The 16471-nt window shown below is 48.0% G+C and overlaps 1 protein-coding gene across 19 annotated transcripts in view; it reads right to left on the bottom strand.

The window, feature by feature from the left end:
• Nucleotides 1-892: 892 nt before the first annotated feature.
• Nucleotides 893-16471, bottom strand: part of SCMH1 (Scm polycomb group protein homolog 1) — a 214210-nt gene continuing 198631 nt past the window's right edge. For 16 of the 19 annotated variants that reach the window (XM_065915217.1, XM_065915264.1, XM_065915236.1 and 13 more), the window contains 4 exons: nucleotides 15877-16068; nucleotides 8282-8476; nucleotides 3117-3247; nucleotides 894-2062 (listed from right to left, as the gene is read on the bottom strand). In XM_065915217.1, coding sequence (XP_065771289.1) covers nucleotides 1937-2062; nucleotides 3117-3247; nucleotides 8282-8476; nucleotides 15877-16068 — 644 coding nt within the window. In that variant the 3' untranslated portion in view covers nucleotides 894-1936. Of the gene's footprint in view, nucleotides 2063-3116; nucleotides 3248-8281; nucleotides 8477-15876; nucleotides 16069-16471 lie in introns of all 19 variants that reach the window. The other 3 variants (XM_065915209.1, XM_065915270.1, XM_065915182.1) reach the window with 2 other exon arrangements.

The raw sequence follows: 16471 nt of genomic DNA, 5'->3' as shown, positions 1-16471 counted from the left end.
TTGGAGTCAGATTACTTGGCTTTAAATGCCTACTTTGGCAGTTCCTGCCTACATGATCAGAGCTTAAGTTTCCTCATCTATAAAGTGGGTCTGCAGCGAAGATTCGGAGAAGTCAATGGCAACCCACTCCAGTACTCTTGCCTGGACAATCCCATGGACGGAGGAGCCTGGTAGGCTGCGGTCCATGGGGTTGCTAAGAGTTGGACAGGACTGAACGTCTTCACTTTCACTTTCATGCATTGGAGAAGGAAATGGCAACCCACTCCAGTGTTCTTGCCTGGAGAATCCCAGGGACAGGGGAGCCTGGTGGGCTGCCATCTATGGGGTCGCACAGAGTTGGACACGACTGAAGCGACTTAGCAGCCAGCAGCAGCTGTGAAGATTAAATGGGGTCATTCTAATTCACACAGAGCAGCGTGTGGGGTATTCAATGATGTGTTCCTCTTATCAGGTACCCTGCACTGTGCTGTGGCCCCTTTATAAACAGGGAGGGGCTGGACTGGAGTTCCTGGCCCCTGGATGGCACAAGGGGTACCCTGCAGGCCAGGCTAGCCTGCATCTCCTCACCCCTGCCACGGAGGGTCGCTGCAGCTGCTGACCCTAACGCTGTCCCTTCTGCTCAGGCTTCCCAGGGCTGCCGTGCTCGTTGCTGTCTGCTGCACCAGGGCAAAGCCCTTTGAGGGCAGAGCATGGACTGCACACTGGCTCCCCAGGGGCTACCAAGGCTGGGCCCCAGCGGGCCTCTGGCAGACAGCCTGTTCTTTAGGGACTGCTGGAGTCACAAGAACTCAGGGAGCATCCTGTCCAAGTTTCCTCATAAATAAAAATGAGGAGGTATGACAAAGGCAAGGGGAGTGACCTGCCCTTCAGAGGCATACTGATTTCTCTGGCGACTGATTGCAAAGACACTGGCATCTATATTGTTTTTTATTTATAAACAAATTGACATAAAATAAGTCCAGATGGCAGCGGGGGCAGCTGAACTGCTGACTTGCTTACAAAAGAAGCCTGTGGACAGTGGAGTGGGTGCAACCAGACTCCAGCCTAGAGACCGTTCTCTCTCATCCATCTTAGGGCCTTCTTGGCTTAAAACATTGGGCCCAACCTTCTTTGGCAGCAATTCTGGCCAGGGCAAGGAGCTGTGGCGGGGCAGTGCAGGGTAGGAACTCCTGTTCCCACAGATGAGGCCGGGGCTGCAGAGGGCCAGTGGAGGGAGAGAGGGGAGATGACAGGGACCCTCTCCTCCCTGTACTGGATGACGTGGTCAAGGCTTGGTAGGTCTGTCCATCCCAAGGAGAAGGTGCCTGGGTGATGTCCTCTGAGAAGGGACCATAGCTCTCTGGAGAGGGCCTGTGTGGGTATCCCTCCTTCTGAAACCAGTGTCTGGAGCAAGAGGGATATGAACTGGAGGGCTTGCCCAAGTGCCAGAAACAATAAATTAATAATAAGAAAAGATCTCTTTTTAAAAAAGGTAGAGGTTTGCACCATGAGTTTGGGATCTGTGGATCTTGTGAGGAGAAGGCAGGAGCTGTGGGAGCCACACCACCAGGCCCAGCAGCTGGTGAGGGAACCTGGTGCGAGTGTTGCTTCAGGGCCCGATCTTTCGAGACCTCACAGGTCAGTCCCTTCCTCCATCACCTGGAAGGTGTTCAGTCTAAACTCCTGGAGGGAGGCCACCCAGGCTTGAGAAATAAATACACGGGACCTCAGAGCCAAGACGGGGCTGAAGGGAAGAGCAGTGCCTGGGCCGCACACCCCGCTCCTCGGTCCTTCATGGAAGGACATCTCATGGCAGGAGGGGTAATGGGTGGCTCCACACAGCCTCCTGGAGTCCTGAGGTGGCCTTGGACCCTGCTGAGGTGCCTGACGGCCCTCCCTCCTGGGAGAAGAGCCCCCTCCGCTGGACCCCTCGGCCGTCCCGGCTGCACTGCCCTGCTCAGAACTTGCCCTGCTTCAGCCGGTCAATGTGGTAGCAGAGCTTGAGCGCAGGCCCCAGCTTCAGGCCCATGTACTTCATCATTGTGTCACTGCGCAGCAGGAGCAGGGCCTTGCCATCGATCTCCTGGGGGGAGGAGGGGGGCGCCATCAGAGGCCTGGGTGGTCTGTCCACCCAGGTTCTCACCAAAGACCCTCCAGGAAGGTGCCAGCCACACGGAACCCTGTGAACCTGCTGTGACACTGCAGCCTGCCTGTTCTCCCCACCTCTGTCTCTAACCACCCCTCTCCAGCATCACTAGTGAACCCCCCAGGTTAAGCTCTTCATACATGTTTGTAGGAATCTCCTTTCTCTGCTGCCCGAGAGGCAGCCCTCCCTGCCCTTCCAAACCTCTGAGATCAAGCTCAATCCTAACTCTTCCCAGGAAGCCTCCCCAGTCAGTGTCCTTGTCACTCATCATAGACTATTTCTGTATTGACCCTCAAGGGCCATCTGGAGAGTCACCTTCCTTCCTGGGCAGCAGGGAGCCCTCCTCATGAGCCACACACAAAGCAAGCACTCGGTGAGCAGCTGTGAGACCCGCAGGCCTGATCGAAGAGCACCCTCCAGCCCACCTGGCGTGAAGGAGTAGGTGACCCGTGACAGCAGCAGAGCTGTTCCGAGCACCCAGAGTGCAGAGTGCACCAAGCTGCAGGGGCCACTGGGAGCCAGGTCTGAGCCCCAAATCAGGAGTTCGGTCACTGCAGCGGGGTCCGTGGCAGTGCCTGGCCACAGGGGCAAATGGTCACTTGACAAGATGCTGGGGCTCACAGCAGACAAAAGAGGATGGGGTTCTGATGAGGCTGGAGAGCTGGGGGCCACACAACAAGGGACTCTTTAACCTGGCCTTGGCCTTAGACCACAGCAGGGAGAGAGGAAAGCAAGTGCTCCTAGAAGACAAGAGTCCTGTCCTGGGATCCAGTAGAATTGTGGCTGAATCAGATCCAACACTAAAGGAGTGTTCAGTCCCCAGTGAAGGCCGTCTGGGACCCAAGACTCTGTCTCTAAGCTTGTATGGGATCACCTGTGCTCAGTTTCAAGGGACTTGGAACAAATATATCGCTTGTGCCCTTCAAGAGTCTATAAACTGCAGAAGCAAGACACCCGGCGGACATAGGAGAGGTCAGGCAGGGGCACCTACGTGTTTGCGAAAGAGGTCAGCATGGGGTCCAAACTGGGGATCAGCTTCCCGGACAAACTGCATCACATCCTCAACCGTCCACGAGGAGGGGTCCCGGCCACTCAGTCGAGAGGCGTCCCGGCGGTCTGGCCCTGCAGGAGAGAACACCTGCCGTGACGGGCGGGTACTGGGCTGTACGCCTGCACTCTCCACAGCCTGTCCCGGGGCCCTGTGTGACCACTGGGCTTAGAGCCGTGCCAGAGCAGAGGAACCAGAGGTGACCGAGGGCAAGCAGGGCTTTTCCACAAAACGACTGGGGACCTGAGACCCTTCCTCACTCAAATCTTAAGCATAGGGCTGATTCTGGAAATGGTCAGAAGGAATTTTACACTGAGGTTGTGACTGAGCCTGAACCTGTGTCAAGGGTAGTGATGAGGTGAGAGGATTATCTGGGTTGGGGTTGGGGGAGGGGCTGGTGGGTGAGGCTGCTTTTGCCTTGGCTCTGGGGACCATTTCCAGAGATACCTCAGGAGCTCGGTAAGATTAGAGCTAAGTCCTTGGGGCCCAGCGAGAAAAAAAAGGGGCAGATAATTATAACTTGTGTCTCTTCCAAGGCCTGGAGAATAGTTGACTTCATTATAGCCAAATACTTGGAGGCAGAAAACAGCTTTGCCTTGGCCACCAGGAATCTCAATGTTAATTTAGTGCTCTGCTTACAGCTTTTATTTCAGTCTTGGCCATTTCCCCAGTGGGATCTGAGTTCTCTGTACGGTCGTCACCTGCATGGCTCTCTGGCAGGCTTCATCCCCTCTGCCTGGAATGTGCCCCCTTCTTGCCCTTCAGTTTCTCCTTTCCTTCTGGCAGACTCTAACTTAACTAAATAAGAGCTGGTTTCAAGGATCAGCTCCTTTATGAAACTTTTCCAGGTCTCATCCTGAAAAAACTGGTCTCATAAAAGCATTTCACATATCTCTTGGTTACAGCTCAATCTCTACACACTTTCCCCCATCACATCATTCTAATAATCTCTTCTCCATAAAGCAGTCAAAACAACTTTTAAAACGTAATTGGATCATGTCAATCAATACAACAGCCTCAAAATGCATACCTGAAATAAGGCTGAACCCCTTACCATGGTCTAGAAGGTACCCTATCATCTGGCCCTTTCTGCCTCATCTCCCCCTTCCCCCCACCCTTTACTCACCAAGGTCCAGACACACTAGCTTTCTGCTTCCTGAATAAGCTATGCTTTTATGCTTTGATCCAGACACACAATTTCCGCCATCTAAAATGTTCTTTTCCCCACACCTGATGCTTCTCAACATTTGGGTTTCATCTCAAATACTGATTTCTCTGAGAGGCCTTCCCTGATATCCTAATAAAAGTACTCTATTCCCCACATAATCACTCTTAATCCAATTACTCTAGTTCACCCCCACCAGTCTAAAACAATCACGACCTAAAAACAATCTCATGCATTTATGTTTATCACCTGTCTTCTGTTCTCTGTTAATCCATGTGATACTGTGATTAATAATAAGAAACATATGTATCTGTGTTCATTCTCTTTTCTGGCACAGCACTTAAAGTCCTGGGAATCTCCTAAGAGGTCAGTGTCATTTGCTATTCCAGGCCTCATCCAGGAGATGAGGCAGAAAGGCCCAGATGATGGGGTATCTTCTGGATCATGGTAAGAGCTCAGAGTATTGTTTGTTACTCATAACAAGTCCCTGTCAATCACATCTGAATATGTTAATAAGGTACTTCTGGAAAGTCCTAAGGATGGGGGCTGGTTGTCAGGGGAACCAATCAGGTGACTAGAAGTTGGGACCTTTCAATCCTGCCCCCTCCAATCTTTAAGGAAGGGAGAGGGGCTAGAGATTCAGTTCAATCACCAATGGCCAACAACTTAATCAATCTTGCTCACATAATGAAGCCTCCATAAAAACCCAAGGACAGGGCTTCAGGAGCCTCTGGGCTGGAAGGAATCATGGAAGCCAGTCAGAGACACAGGTAACAACCTGGACTTTGAACTGGCATCTGAAGTTGGGGGGTGGTCAGTCTTGTGGGACTGAACCATCATCTTGTGGGCTCTGATGCTTCCTCCAGGGAGTTAGTGTCAGAACAGGGTTACACTGCAGGACGCCCAGCTGGCATGGCAGACTTGCTTGGTGCGTGGAGACCCGCACTTCTGGTGGGGGAAGCGAAGCAGTGCTGAGCAGAGCACTGAGCGTAGGAGACACGCTGGAGGAGAGTGTTTTCCTTTCATGGCGCACAAGAGTGCCTGCTCTGCCACAGACAATGTTCAAATATGACTGCTAAATGAATGAATGACTGTATGTAATGGTTCCATGTATATTTTTCTGTCTCCCCCACAAGACTAGGTCTGTCTTGAGGCTGAGGCGACTTAAGTCTCAAGGCAGGGACTCTACTTCAGAGCTCCTTATGTGGCTCCATCTGGAGCCTTGTTGGGGTTGGGGTTGGGAAGCAGTATCCTGGGCTTCTCTGTCTCATCCTTCCTCAGAATCCCCTCTGCTCCTGCAGGCCTTGCCAATGGACTCTTCTTATTTTTCCACACCTAATCTGTCCCTGGGCTGGGGGACGCCACAGTGGATTTGGAGATGGCTTTCTCCTGTCTCCCCACTGCTGCTTTTAGATAATCCTCCAGTGGAAGCTAGTGTTCTTCAGAGGTCAAACAGGTACTGAGCATCTGCTCTTCCTGATCACATGCATTTACGGATCTCTGGATTTCTGCTCTTTATTAAGTGAAGATTTTTGGGTATTTAACTCACTAACTTCCGGTTCCATCCTAACTGCTGCCATAATCCTCAGAGGAAATCCATCCAACTGCTTTGCTTCCAGTGATTTTCATTGCTATTCTACTTCAAATACCCACTACCAACATTATTGTCTAGTTCTTGGATCACTTTGAACAAATCCACTTCAGAATTTTAAACACCCACCTCTTTGACCCCAGCCTCCCACCTTTCCAACTCTCTTGGGATGTATGTCCACTATGACCATTATATCACAAAGACCTTTAGCACACCAGACTTACAGTCTCTCCATCCTTCAGCCATCTCTCAGCCCTGCTTCTATCCCCCCTGTCCGGAGACAGTGTTGATGATCTAAACCACTCCTCCTCCAGGTCCACTGACTACATGCTCCCCACCCTCTCTTGTCCTGCTAGCTCAACATATAACCTTAACTCTCAAACTGTCTTTTCTCACCCACGTGTAGGTTTCTAAGAACCAAAGAAGAAAATCATAGCCCTTGCAAACTGGTTTCCAAGCTCCAAACATTGCAGGACCTTTGGTGTTTCTGCAAACCATCCCCTCTTCCTTGACCTATTTCTCCTGTATTCTTTATGGCTCATTCAATCTCCCAGCACTCCCGAGCCCCTCCCTGCTCAGCCCTCTCTCCATTCACTCATGGCCACAGGCTTCTTCCAGTCTCAGAAAGGTTTGCCTTCTTCTGTCATAAGACTGACCCTTAATCCTTCCCAACACCTCCACAGCCTTCATTTCTCCTCTTTCCTATATTCTGAATTTCTTCTTCATGGAAGGCTCAGGCTGTCTGCTGACAAACATGCCCAGCATGCACCCACTCTAGAAGACCTTCTTTGTCACCTCCTCCTTTTCCTCATCAAACTCTCCTTGATATCCTACCCACTGCAAACCTCCTTCACCAGCCTCCAGCACCACTGAACCTGCTCTTACTTACTAAGATCACCAATTACCCTCTAATCACCATTTCCAGTAGATATTTCTCAGTCCTTATTTTACTGAAACTTTTTGGGTTATACTCTTAAAACAGTACCCATGGCCACCACAATATCCAATTCTTCTGCTTTTCCTCACATTTGACTACTCCTCTGTCCCCTGGTAGGATCCTCTTCCTGCTCCCTCCTCCTGAACTTTGTTGGTTCCTAGAACTCTTTCTTTGGTCAACTGTTCTTTTCATTCTACACAAACTTCTGGGAAGCGGGTGTCATTTTACTCTATAGCTTCAACTTCTATCCACTAACTTCTAAATATGTAACTTCAGTTCAGTCCTCTTCCCTGAGGATCTGACCTGCATGGCCACTGCCTGCTGGGTATCCCACCTTCCCCTTCTCTTCTATGGTTGGTTCGCTGTCTCAGAGAATGGCATCATCTATTTAATCACCCCTTCTAGAAACCTGGGCGACATTCCCACTCCTTCCTCCCAACCCTTAAATCTGACTATATTTACCTCATGAAGAGTTTTCACATCTATTCTCTTTTCTACAAACCTTCTACCACTCCCTAATCTAGGCCTTTATCATTTTGGATGTAGCCCATTCTAGTAACCTCCTAAGTGGTCTCTCTAGTCTTGTCTTTCCTCAAATCCATCCTCAACACAGTAGTCAATGACCTATTTGAAACACAAACCTGTTTAGGTCTTGCCTCTAGTCAAAGTCTCCAGAGCTTCCCATTAGTTACAAGATCAACCCCAAACTCTTTAAGATGGCATTTAAGGTCCTCTATGATATAACCGCTGACCCTTCCAGGATTTTCTCTTTGAAACCCCAGAATTACCCTTTGTTTTTCAGTAATACCAAACCGCATATACTTGCTGGTATAATCTATGTTAGTTCTCATTCCTCTGTCCATGCTGCACGCTCTTCCCTGGAAAGCTCTCCCCCACCTACCACTACCCCTGATACATTCACACAGTCAACATTTAAAACCTCAGACACTTTCTCATGGAAGCTTACCCTGGATAACAAGCTTGAGTGAGGTGTTCCTTCTTTCAGTTTTCATACAACTCATCTCTGCAGCCACACTCTAGATGTTATTTTACTATTATCTATTTAAGTGTTTGTCTCTCCTACAAGATTTTGAACTCCTTAAGGACAAGAAATGATTGATTTCTGACAAACACAGATGGTGCTCACATAAATGGCTCATGAATGAATGAAGGGCTCCTTCCCCATCCCTTTGGCTCTGAGTCGTTGGCTTTTGGTTCATGCTGTTCTCAAGCTAATCCCAGAGCTTCAGCTGCTCCCCAGATGCCTAGTCAGGTGTAATGGGGCCAGGCCCCAGTCTGACCTCTCTAGGTGGAGGGGGCAACAGAGTTAAGTACTTTCTGGCCTCCCAAGGTTCAGGCAGGAAAGAAGAAAAGAATGAGAGAGGGTAGGAGAGCCAGAACTCTGAAAAGCTTACCCCTGGAGCAGAGCCTGCGCACAGCTGAGGCAGTGCCCAGTGGGAGACTGCAGGATGGGAGCAGAGGTCGGTACCCTGGATTTCGAAGGTTTTGGGAAGTGCTGACAAGATTGGTGGGATTCAAGGTAGAGTCCATTGAGTCTGAGCGTGGCTCCAAAGACCAGGCCAGGCTATTTCCCAGGGCAAAGGTCTCACCTGGAAAACAGTAAAACCAGAGTTAGAACAGGGACTAGTCTGGAAGAACTGCCAGGAGCCTATTTGGGTGGAGTAAGAGGCAGCAAAACAGAGAGCTCTGGGCTGGGCTGCAGGACGCCTGTGCACCAGCCCTGGCTCTGGCTCTCACTAGGTGGCCTTAGTCAAGCCCAGCGCCACCCTCTGAACTTGGATCTCCTTAGAGACTCTTCCCTTTAGACTACATGGTCTCTGAGTTTTCTTCTGGTCTGGATGTGTTAGGCTGTTTCTGATAAAGAGAATCTTAAAAAAAAAAAAAAAAAAACAAAGAAGAAAGCTATTCTGAGAAGAGTCTGTCCTAACACACAAGATGCTAGAGCAGGGGATAAAGTGCTGAAGAAGAGATACATTTGCTTACATGAGGGCACTTTAGAAGTGGACCCTCTTAGCCAGCAGGACATTTCAGAAATGCTTCCTGATGCCTGGCTCAAGGCTTGTCTGCAAAGGACCTGCTCTTCTGTTCCCTCCCTTCTTTCACATTTGCCTTGTTTTATGAAAATAGTCCAAGGAAGCTGCGGTTGTACTGTAGTGAGAACATGGGAACAGAGCCCAGAATTTGGGTCAGAATTTGACTCTGCTACTCAGCAGGCAAGGTGCTTTCCTCAGAACCTTAGTCTCCTCATCTATAACATGGGAGCCCCCTTTCTTCCAAAGCATTTGTGAATGTCAAAAGAGAATGGTTAAGAAGGCCTTTGTAAAGGGAACCTCACCCTGACATTTCTACACCCCAGCCATGGCCCAACCGCAGGCAGCAGCCCCTAATCACTGCTCTATGAAACCTGAAACAGACTCCCTCTCGTAGTTGGGCTCTGCCCATATCAAGTCAGATCTGGTCACAGCATTCTCTGTTTATGGGAGATGTCTTGGGTGCTGAACCGCATCACACTGTCCTTGGTGGCTTTTCTTAAAGACTGTATTAAGATAATGCTTGGAATTCATTTCGGGCCTCTGATGAACACTTAATTCAAAGAAATTGCCAGGCACAGACTACGACCTCTTTGGCGAGATGGTTTAGGATTTCAGGACTACTTTCTAATTCTCACCTAAAATTGCTTGGTAAACTATGGGATAACAGTCAATTCTGGCCTGAGACAGCTATTCTCCATATAAAATTTGGAAATTTAACTGATGAAGCCCTTTCCTAGAAATGGTCCTGAAGAGAGAAGTCTCTGAGCTTCCAGGATATCTAAACCATATCCTACCCCATTTCTGCAGGTGAGGTTTCAGATTCCTATTTTTCAGGAGAGAATGTCCCACTTTGAGACAAGGACAGGAGTCCAATCCAAGAAATAGGATGCCTGGGTTCCATCTCTCTGCTCCTGACTTTCATTATGTATGTGAGTCAAGGTAACTCATTTGTCTTTTCTGAGTACTAGTTTCCTCATCTGTAAAATGGGGAAAACTCACCCTCTGCTATGCTTAGAACATCAACTGAGAAAACAGAATGGGATGGATGTTACAACAGTAGGGAGTTGTATTTTATTCTTCATTCAGAGTTACAGCGGTACACCGATGTTCTCTGTAGTAGCTCAAGAAAAAGATGAACTCTACTTTCTGTATTTATCGGCATGATAATAACCTCACCTTTCTAGTACTCCTTTTACTCCACTAAGTCTGGGTTAGTACCACCGACTTCACATGAGCTAACAGATGTGAAGAATAATTATGATGACAATGCCAGGGGCTCACCAGATGCTGATGCAAAATCAGTTAAGTGTCTCTAGTCTTGGCAATGCTAAGAATGCGAACTAAAATCTGGATTCTGAGTCGAGGGGTCTGGAAATCTGGACTGGTGGCACCTGGACTAGGCAGGGTCATTAAATCTTAACCTAATGAGATGAAGAAAAGTGAAGCATCATGCCCAAGGCTCTGGGAGGGCCTAGTCTGCTTAATGCTGATCAAATGAGGCCCTGGCTGCCTTCAGCAGGGGCATGCCAGGGCAGAAGACTGCAATGCTTTCCAACTGTGCTCCACAGAGCCCTGTAGTACACCCAGCTCCTGGGTGGAGTCTGGGCCTCATCCCTGCTACTATCAAAACAGCTTTGGTTTTGACTTTTTTAGACTAGAGTTTCATACAATCTTACCTTTGCAAAAAGGTACTTTATTCCCATGAAGGGGAAAGCATGCTTCTAAGCATTGAGTCCTTGAATCTCAGAAGCAGTTCTCAGATGGCTCTAGAGATGCTTCAGTATTCAAATCTAGCCCAGCAGACTAGTGTGGTCATCTGACTCGCTGATGATATATTGCTCAAGTACCCTTTACAATCAGTTTTATCGTTGGACATTTTTGATTCATTACCAAAATGCCTTCCTTTTTGAGCTGAGATCTGCCTTCTTGTAACTCTGGCCCCCATTCTACTATCTGCCTTTCAAAAGAACCAATCTGTCTTTGGTCCCACTAAGAACTTGGAAGGGAGGAGGTATGGGATGGAAGGAACAGAGGAAACAGAGAATTCCCCCAAACTGAGAGTGGGTCCCAGAAAACAGCAGCAGGCTGAGGCCTAAGGTGAAAGAGGTCAGTAAGATATTTGCTTATAACATCTGATAAACACTAAAACAAAAATGCTTCCTTTCCTTTGTGGTAATCATCCTTCTTTCCACCCCCAAACCTCAGTATTAGTCTGTTACACGAAACAGTCTTGTGTTAGTTTTTCCTCAGGGAAATGAAGGATGAGGCGCTGGGTCACATGGTAGAGGCAAACCATCAGCTCCAGAACCTGAGGGGGGCGGGGGAGCGGGTGGTGGGGGATAATGGATTAAGCTCTGACTCAGAAGCAGAAATTCTGAGTGAGAAGAATGGACTGCTGTGAAGAAAATATAATCCCAGTCTGGATTATCTGGGATGGGAATGTTCATCCAATTGTATTTAGATTTTGGTATCAAAGGAAGGACAATCCCCAAATCTAGGAGGCTTCACAGAATTCAAAAACCTCCAACTGGTTTCCCCGCCTACCTCTTGCTTCACTCCAGCCTATTCTCCCACACGGTAAGCATCCTGAGTGAGCTTTCAAAAACACAAATCGGATTATGTTCCTTCCATAACACAGTCATGGCTTTAAATACTCTCATGGGTCCTCACAGATCAAAGATATAACGTCCGTAAGCTGGTCAACTAGACCTTTTCTGCCTGGGCCTTTGCTACCACTATAGCCTCACCACTCACATTCTTCTTTTCTACTTTGTATTTCAGCAGTACATTCAGAGGAACATTAAATTCCTCTGAGGCAAGTCAGGTTTCCTCTTGCCCCTCACAGTCTCACATCTCAGTCAATAAGAACATTATCATTCCCCTCCTCCATCTCTTTGGATCTGTGGCATCTTTACCTCATTATCCTACTCCAAGCTTATATATCATTTCTTCTGAAAAGTCTTCCCTGACACATCTGGTTTGAACTTTTGAACTTTGAACCTGTTCCATTAAAGCACTCATCACGGTGAATTAATTCCTTTGCTTATTTGTTCGTATTCTTTACTAGGCTATAAACTCTGTGGGGTGTAATGACCTTGACTCCTAGTTTGCAACGGAACCCTCTATGCCAACATCGGAGCTTGGCATTGTGCAGTTAATAAATACTGGGTTGACTGGTTGTCTGACCAAATAATTGAATCACTACAGTTTCAACTATTTATGAACATTTGAGTCATCTTAAAACTCTGACACTTCTACGAGGAAACCTTGTATGGGAATGAAAGGGCATCTGAAGAAATTTCACAGTTCTTACATGGCTTTTATTCTCTGAATTTGTGTGTGTGTGTGGCATGGGGGGTGGGGGGTGGTTTGGCAGGAGAACCACTCTATAACCAACTTAGATGACCTGGATGGTAACTGGAAAGACAGGCACAAGGAACTTATTGTCCAGGGACAAATGAACCACTTCCTTCAGCAGAGAGGAACCAGCAGGCCCAGAGGTGAAGGCTAGGTGGATTCAATTACAGCGAAGATTAACAGTCATGGGGACTGGCTAAGGTAATACGATTTCCTGTTTAATATCAGCAGTTACTGGAGACCCAGAAAGAACCCCCTCTCTCTCAATCTTCACAGGCCTCTTCCTCAATCCTACCTTGTCTGTAACTCTGAAGAAGGAACTCTGATCTGACATCGCTGCCCTGAAGAATCCTTCCTGGACTACTTCTTCAGCTGATTCCTTGCTCACCATTCCTGGCTGAGCCAGAGAACCTCCGGTTCCACGCTCTCACTACATACAGGTTCTCTCTCAGTTGAGAACTCTTTTAGAGCAGGGATTGAGTCTGTTGTCTGTCTCCCCATAGTCCAGTACAGGATCTAGGACACGTATGTATTTGACAAATGTTTGATTATCTGAGCCAGAACAACTGGCCTGAATTCTTCGAAATGCCAATGTCAGATCATGAAAAGTAGACAAAAGGGCTGGAAAACTGCTCTAGACAAAAGAAAACTAAAGAGACAGGATAAGTAAATGCAGTGGATCACTCTTCACAGGATCTTGGATAAGGGGGAAAAAGTTACAAAGGATGTTACTAAGACAGTTGGGGAAATCTGTATATGGACTATATTATATATATATATCAACTAGTAGATTTTATTAATGTTAAACTTCTCAAGAATGATAGTAGTATTGTGTTCCTTGTTCCTAGGAGATACATATAAAAAAGTGCTTAAGGATCAAGTCTCTCATCTGCAGTTAACACTCAAATGGTTCAGTAAATAAACAAAAAATATATAGACAGAAATACATGCATATATACGTAGAGAAACAGATAAAGTAAATACTGCAAAAAGTTAGGTGGTAAGTCTAGGTGAAGAGTACATGGCTGCTCACTGTATTACTGTATAACTTTTCCGTAAATCTGAAATTTTTCAAAATAAAACACTGGAGGAAAAAACTAAGTCTCAATTTAGGTTAGGAAGCCTAATGGGATGTACATTTGGTGACTATTTGCTATATGGGAAATGAGTTAATCCCAGACCTAATAGGGCTTCCCTGGTGTCTCAGAAGGTAAAGCGTCTTCGGCCTGCAATGCAGGAGACCTGGGTTCAATCCCTGGATCGGGAAGATCCCCTAGAGAAGGAAATGGCAACCTACTCCAGTACTCTTGCCTGGAAAATTCCATGGACGGAGAAGCCTGGTAGGCTACAGTCCATGGGGTCGCAGAGTCAGACACGACTGAGCGACTTCATTTTCTTTCCTTTCTTTCTTTCAAATGGGTAGGGTAGTGTGGAGATAAGGCTGTAGGGAGGAGAGAGGATGCCAGTAAGTTCCTGGATAAGAGAGGTGGTACCTTCAGATGTGAAACTAGTAGAAGAGGGCAGCCAGGCAGAAGGGTGGAAGTTAATAAATACCAGCTTCAAAGGGCAGAGCAGATCAAGCTTATGCAGATCAAGCTCTTCAACAGAGGTTTGGATAACTCATCAGAAAAGTGTTAAGAAATGATAAATGATCGGGGTGGGGCAAAGGGTCAGTGAAGCAGAGAGGGTAGGTAGGCAGGCAGACAGAAAAGATAAGTGAGGGAGCACAGAAGCATTAGAAAGTTGGGCAAAGCTCTGGTTTGTCTGGGCAAAGTTAAAACATTTCAGAGAGGCAAACAGACTAGGGTGAGAGTAGCCAAACTGATGAGCACCCACTACGAGAAACAGAGGTTAGAGAGCATAGGAAAGCAGAGAGCTGGCTGAATCTGTCTGAAAAAGAGAGAAGGGAAGAGAGGCAGCTGATGGGGAAGGTGATAACCCTGGTCTTTGTCTCTTCTTAGTTGGTGAGGCAAGAAGGAAGAGTGGCTAAAGCCTGCTTCCCCTTATCTGGTAGTTGAATCAGAGAGATGCAAACTGGAACAGAATTCCCGGGAAAGGTCATGCCTCAATCCCAAGCTTTCATCACAACCGCAGGTCCATGAAGTGTATCCCTACCAGCCTCTTCATGCTGCTACAAGTGCGTTTCTCTTGATTCTCAGTAGTGTTATTCCATTTAAGAATTCTGAATTTCTATTCCTTTGAGAACTCTCTAGATTAGCAGCAACATTCATGGACATGCTACCCTCTCCCGTGTATCCATTCTTCCAGAATCTCAGGCAGGGCTAACTTTTATTATTGAAGTGCAGCTCAGAGTTCCTGAACGCCAACAGCAGGGATATTTAACAACCTGCCTCATCTGTACCTGCTCCACCATGCCTAGCCCAGACTCCCAGTGCAATGCCTTAACTGCAAGTAAGAATGCTCTTTTCTGTACAGAGAGTCTGAGGTTAAAAGAAAGCAATCTAGAGTAGGTTAGATGAGAAGTTCTTTCCGAAGGGTCAGTGAGAGGGTCACAGGTATGTCTGCAGGGACCAGGTGGTGGGGCCTCTAGAAGGAGCATTTGAAATTCAGGTATCTTTTTGCCGGGCATGCAAGTCATGTAAATAATTCTTGTTTGGGTGCAGAGGAGGTGGAGTGGGGGGAGGGTGGTGGTGCTGGGTGAGCAGTCACTTTCCCAGCACATTCTCCAATAGTGGCACTTTTATCAGAAGTGATTCTGACAATGATGAAAATACAACAGGGAAGGCAGTGTGGGAACACAACTCGTGCGGGTGAGCAGGGAACACCTTTGGGAGTTACACTCCCCCATGAACAGGCAGCACAGCCCTAGCGCCGATAGCACTGCCTCTGTTCCTCTGGCCAGGACAAGGTCCATGGGACTCTTTCCAAGGGCCTTTCCTCCCTCTCTCCACAGTGACCTACCTCGCTAGTTTAAGGCCGAGCTTTCCTTCCCTCCCTGTCGTGCTGTGTCCTGTGCTCCAGATTAGAGATGCCGGGTTCCATTCACTCAAACCTCTTTCGGGAAGTGCTTAGTCACTGATCCGGCCACGTGGCATCCGCTTCCCCGTTGTGGGTCTGGTATGTTAACTAAGAAAGTTATTTTCCAGTCTAGTTAGAAACAGCAGGAACTTGAATCGACTTGCTAGACTGGCGCTACTGGAGGAGTTAGGGCCACGTGCCAAAGGAAAGAGTGGATGGCCAATCACCAGGGAGCAAATTCTCAATCTGAAGCCTGAGACTAAACCCTCCCGCTGGCAAGGGAGTTCTGTGTTAGGACTTTGCTGCCAGATCACTCTGGGAGATGTCCTGTGACTTCACACTGGCTCCGCATGCAGTTTGGAGCTGAGGAAAACTGTGAACCACTGTTTCTTTAGGGATAAAAATCCAAAGGAAAGTCCTAGAGATAGGAAACAGAATCCTAAAGAGACAGTAAAGATGAGAGACCAAAAAGTGCCAGATGAGGCAAAGGTAAGGGACAGAAAACCAAATCTCAGGGTAGCAGGTGCTGGGATAGAAGGTCTGAGGGCTGGCCCTGGGTCCTCGCTGCAGCTACTAGCCCTGCCCCCCTTTCTTCACCCAGACCCCAACCCAGCTCCTACCTGGTAGGTACCTGTCGTGGCTGTGGCTGTACTCTGTGGTGGTAAGTGACAAGTGTGTCTGTGTAAAGGGCTGGTTGCCAAACAGATTGTCACTGCGAAGGTTGTGGCAGAGCTTCTCCAGGAAGCGGAGGACGTAGGTGATGCTGTTGACTGCTGGGAGGTTGAGCGTGTGCTGCTCCCGGTCAAACACGGCTGTGGAGTTAAGTAAACAGGGCCCAGCACGTCAGCTCGTAGCACAGCGCAGAGCTAAACAGGAGGAGGCCAGCCCACTGCTTGCCTCAGGCTTACCTGGTTACACAGAGGTGAATGGTGCCCAGGTTTCCTTCCTCCCCTCCTCTCCCTCCCCTGAGGGTTTGATTTTTGCCTCCAACTCCAAAGGGTTTGCAATAATGGGAGAGGCCAGGCCAGGTCTCTTGCACCTGGGGCTTTGGAATAATTCTACTCAGCCTGTGAAACAATTGTGAATATAATTCTATCTGCTCCCATCAGTTGGCTGGGCCTCCCAAGGAAATCTGTTCATTTCCTTAAGAACTGCTTAAGAACAGAGAAGCTGGGTGGCAGAGGAGAACACAGCTATTGCCAGCAATGGCTGAGG

This window comes from Muntiacus reevesi, chromosome 1 (genome assembly GCF_963930625.1).
Source record: "Muntiacus reevesi chromosome 1, mMunRee1.1, whole genome shotgun sequence".
NCBI classification, from domain to species: Eukaryota; Metazoa; Chordata; class Mammalia; order Artiodactyla; family Cervidae; genus Muntiacus; species Muntiacus reevesi.
This window is presented reverse-complemented; position numbering and strand designations above follow the sequence as displayed.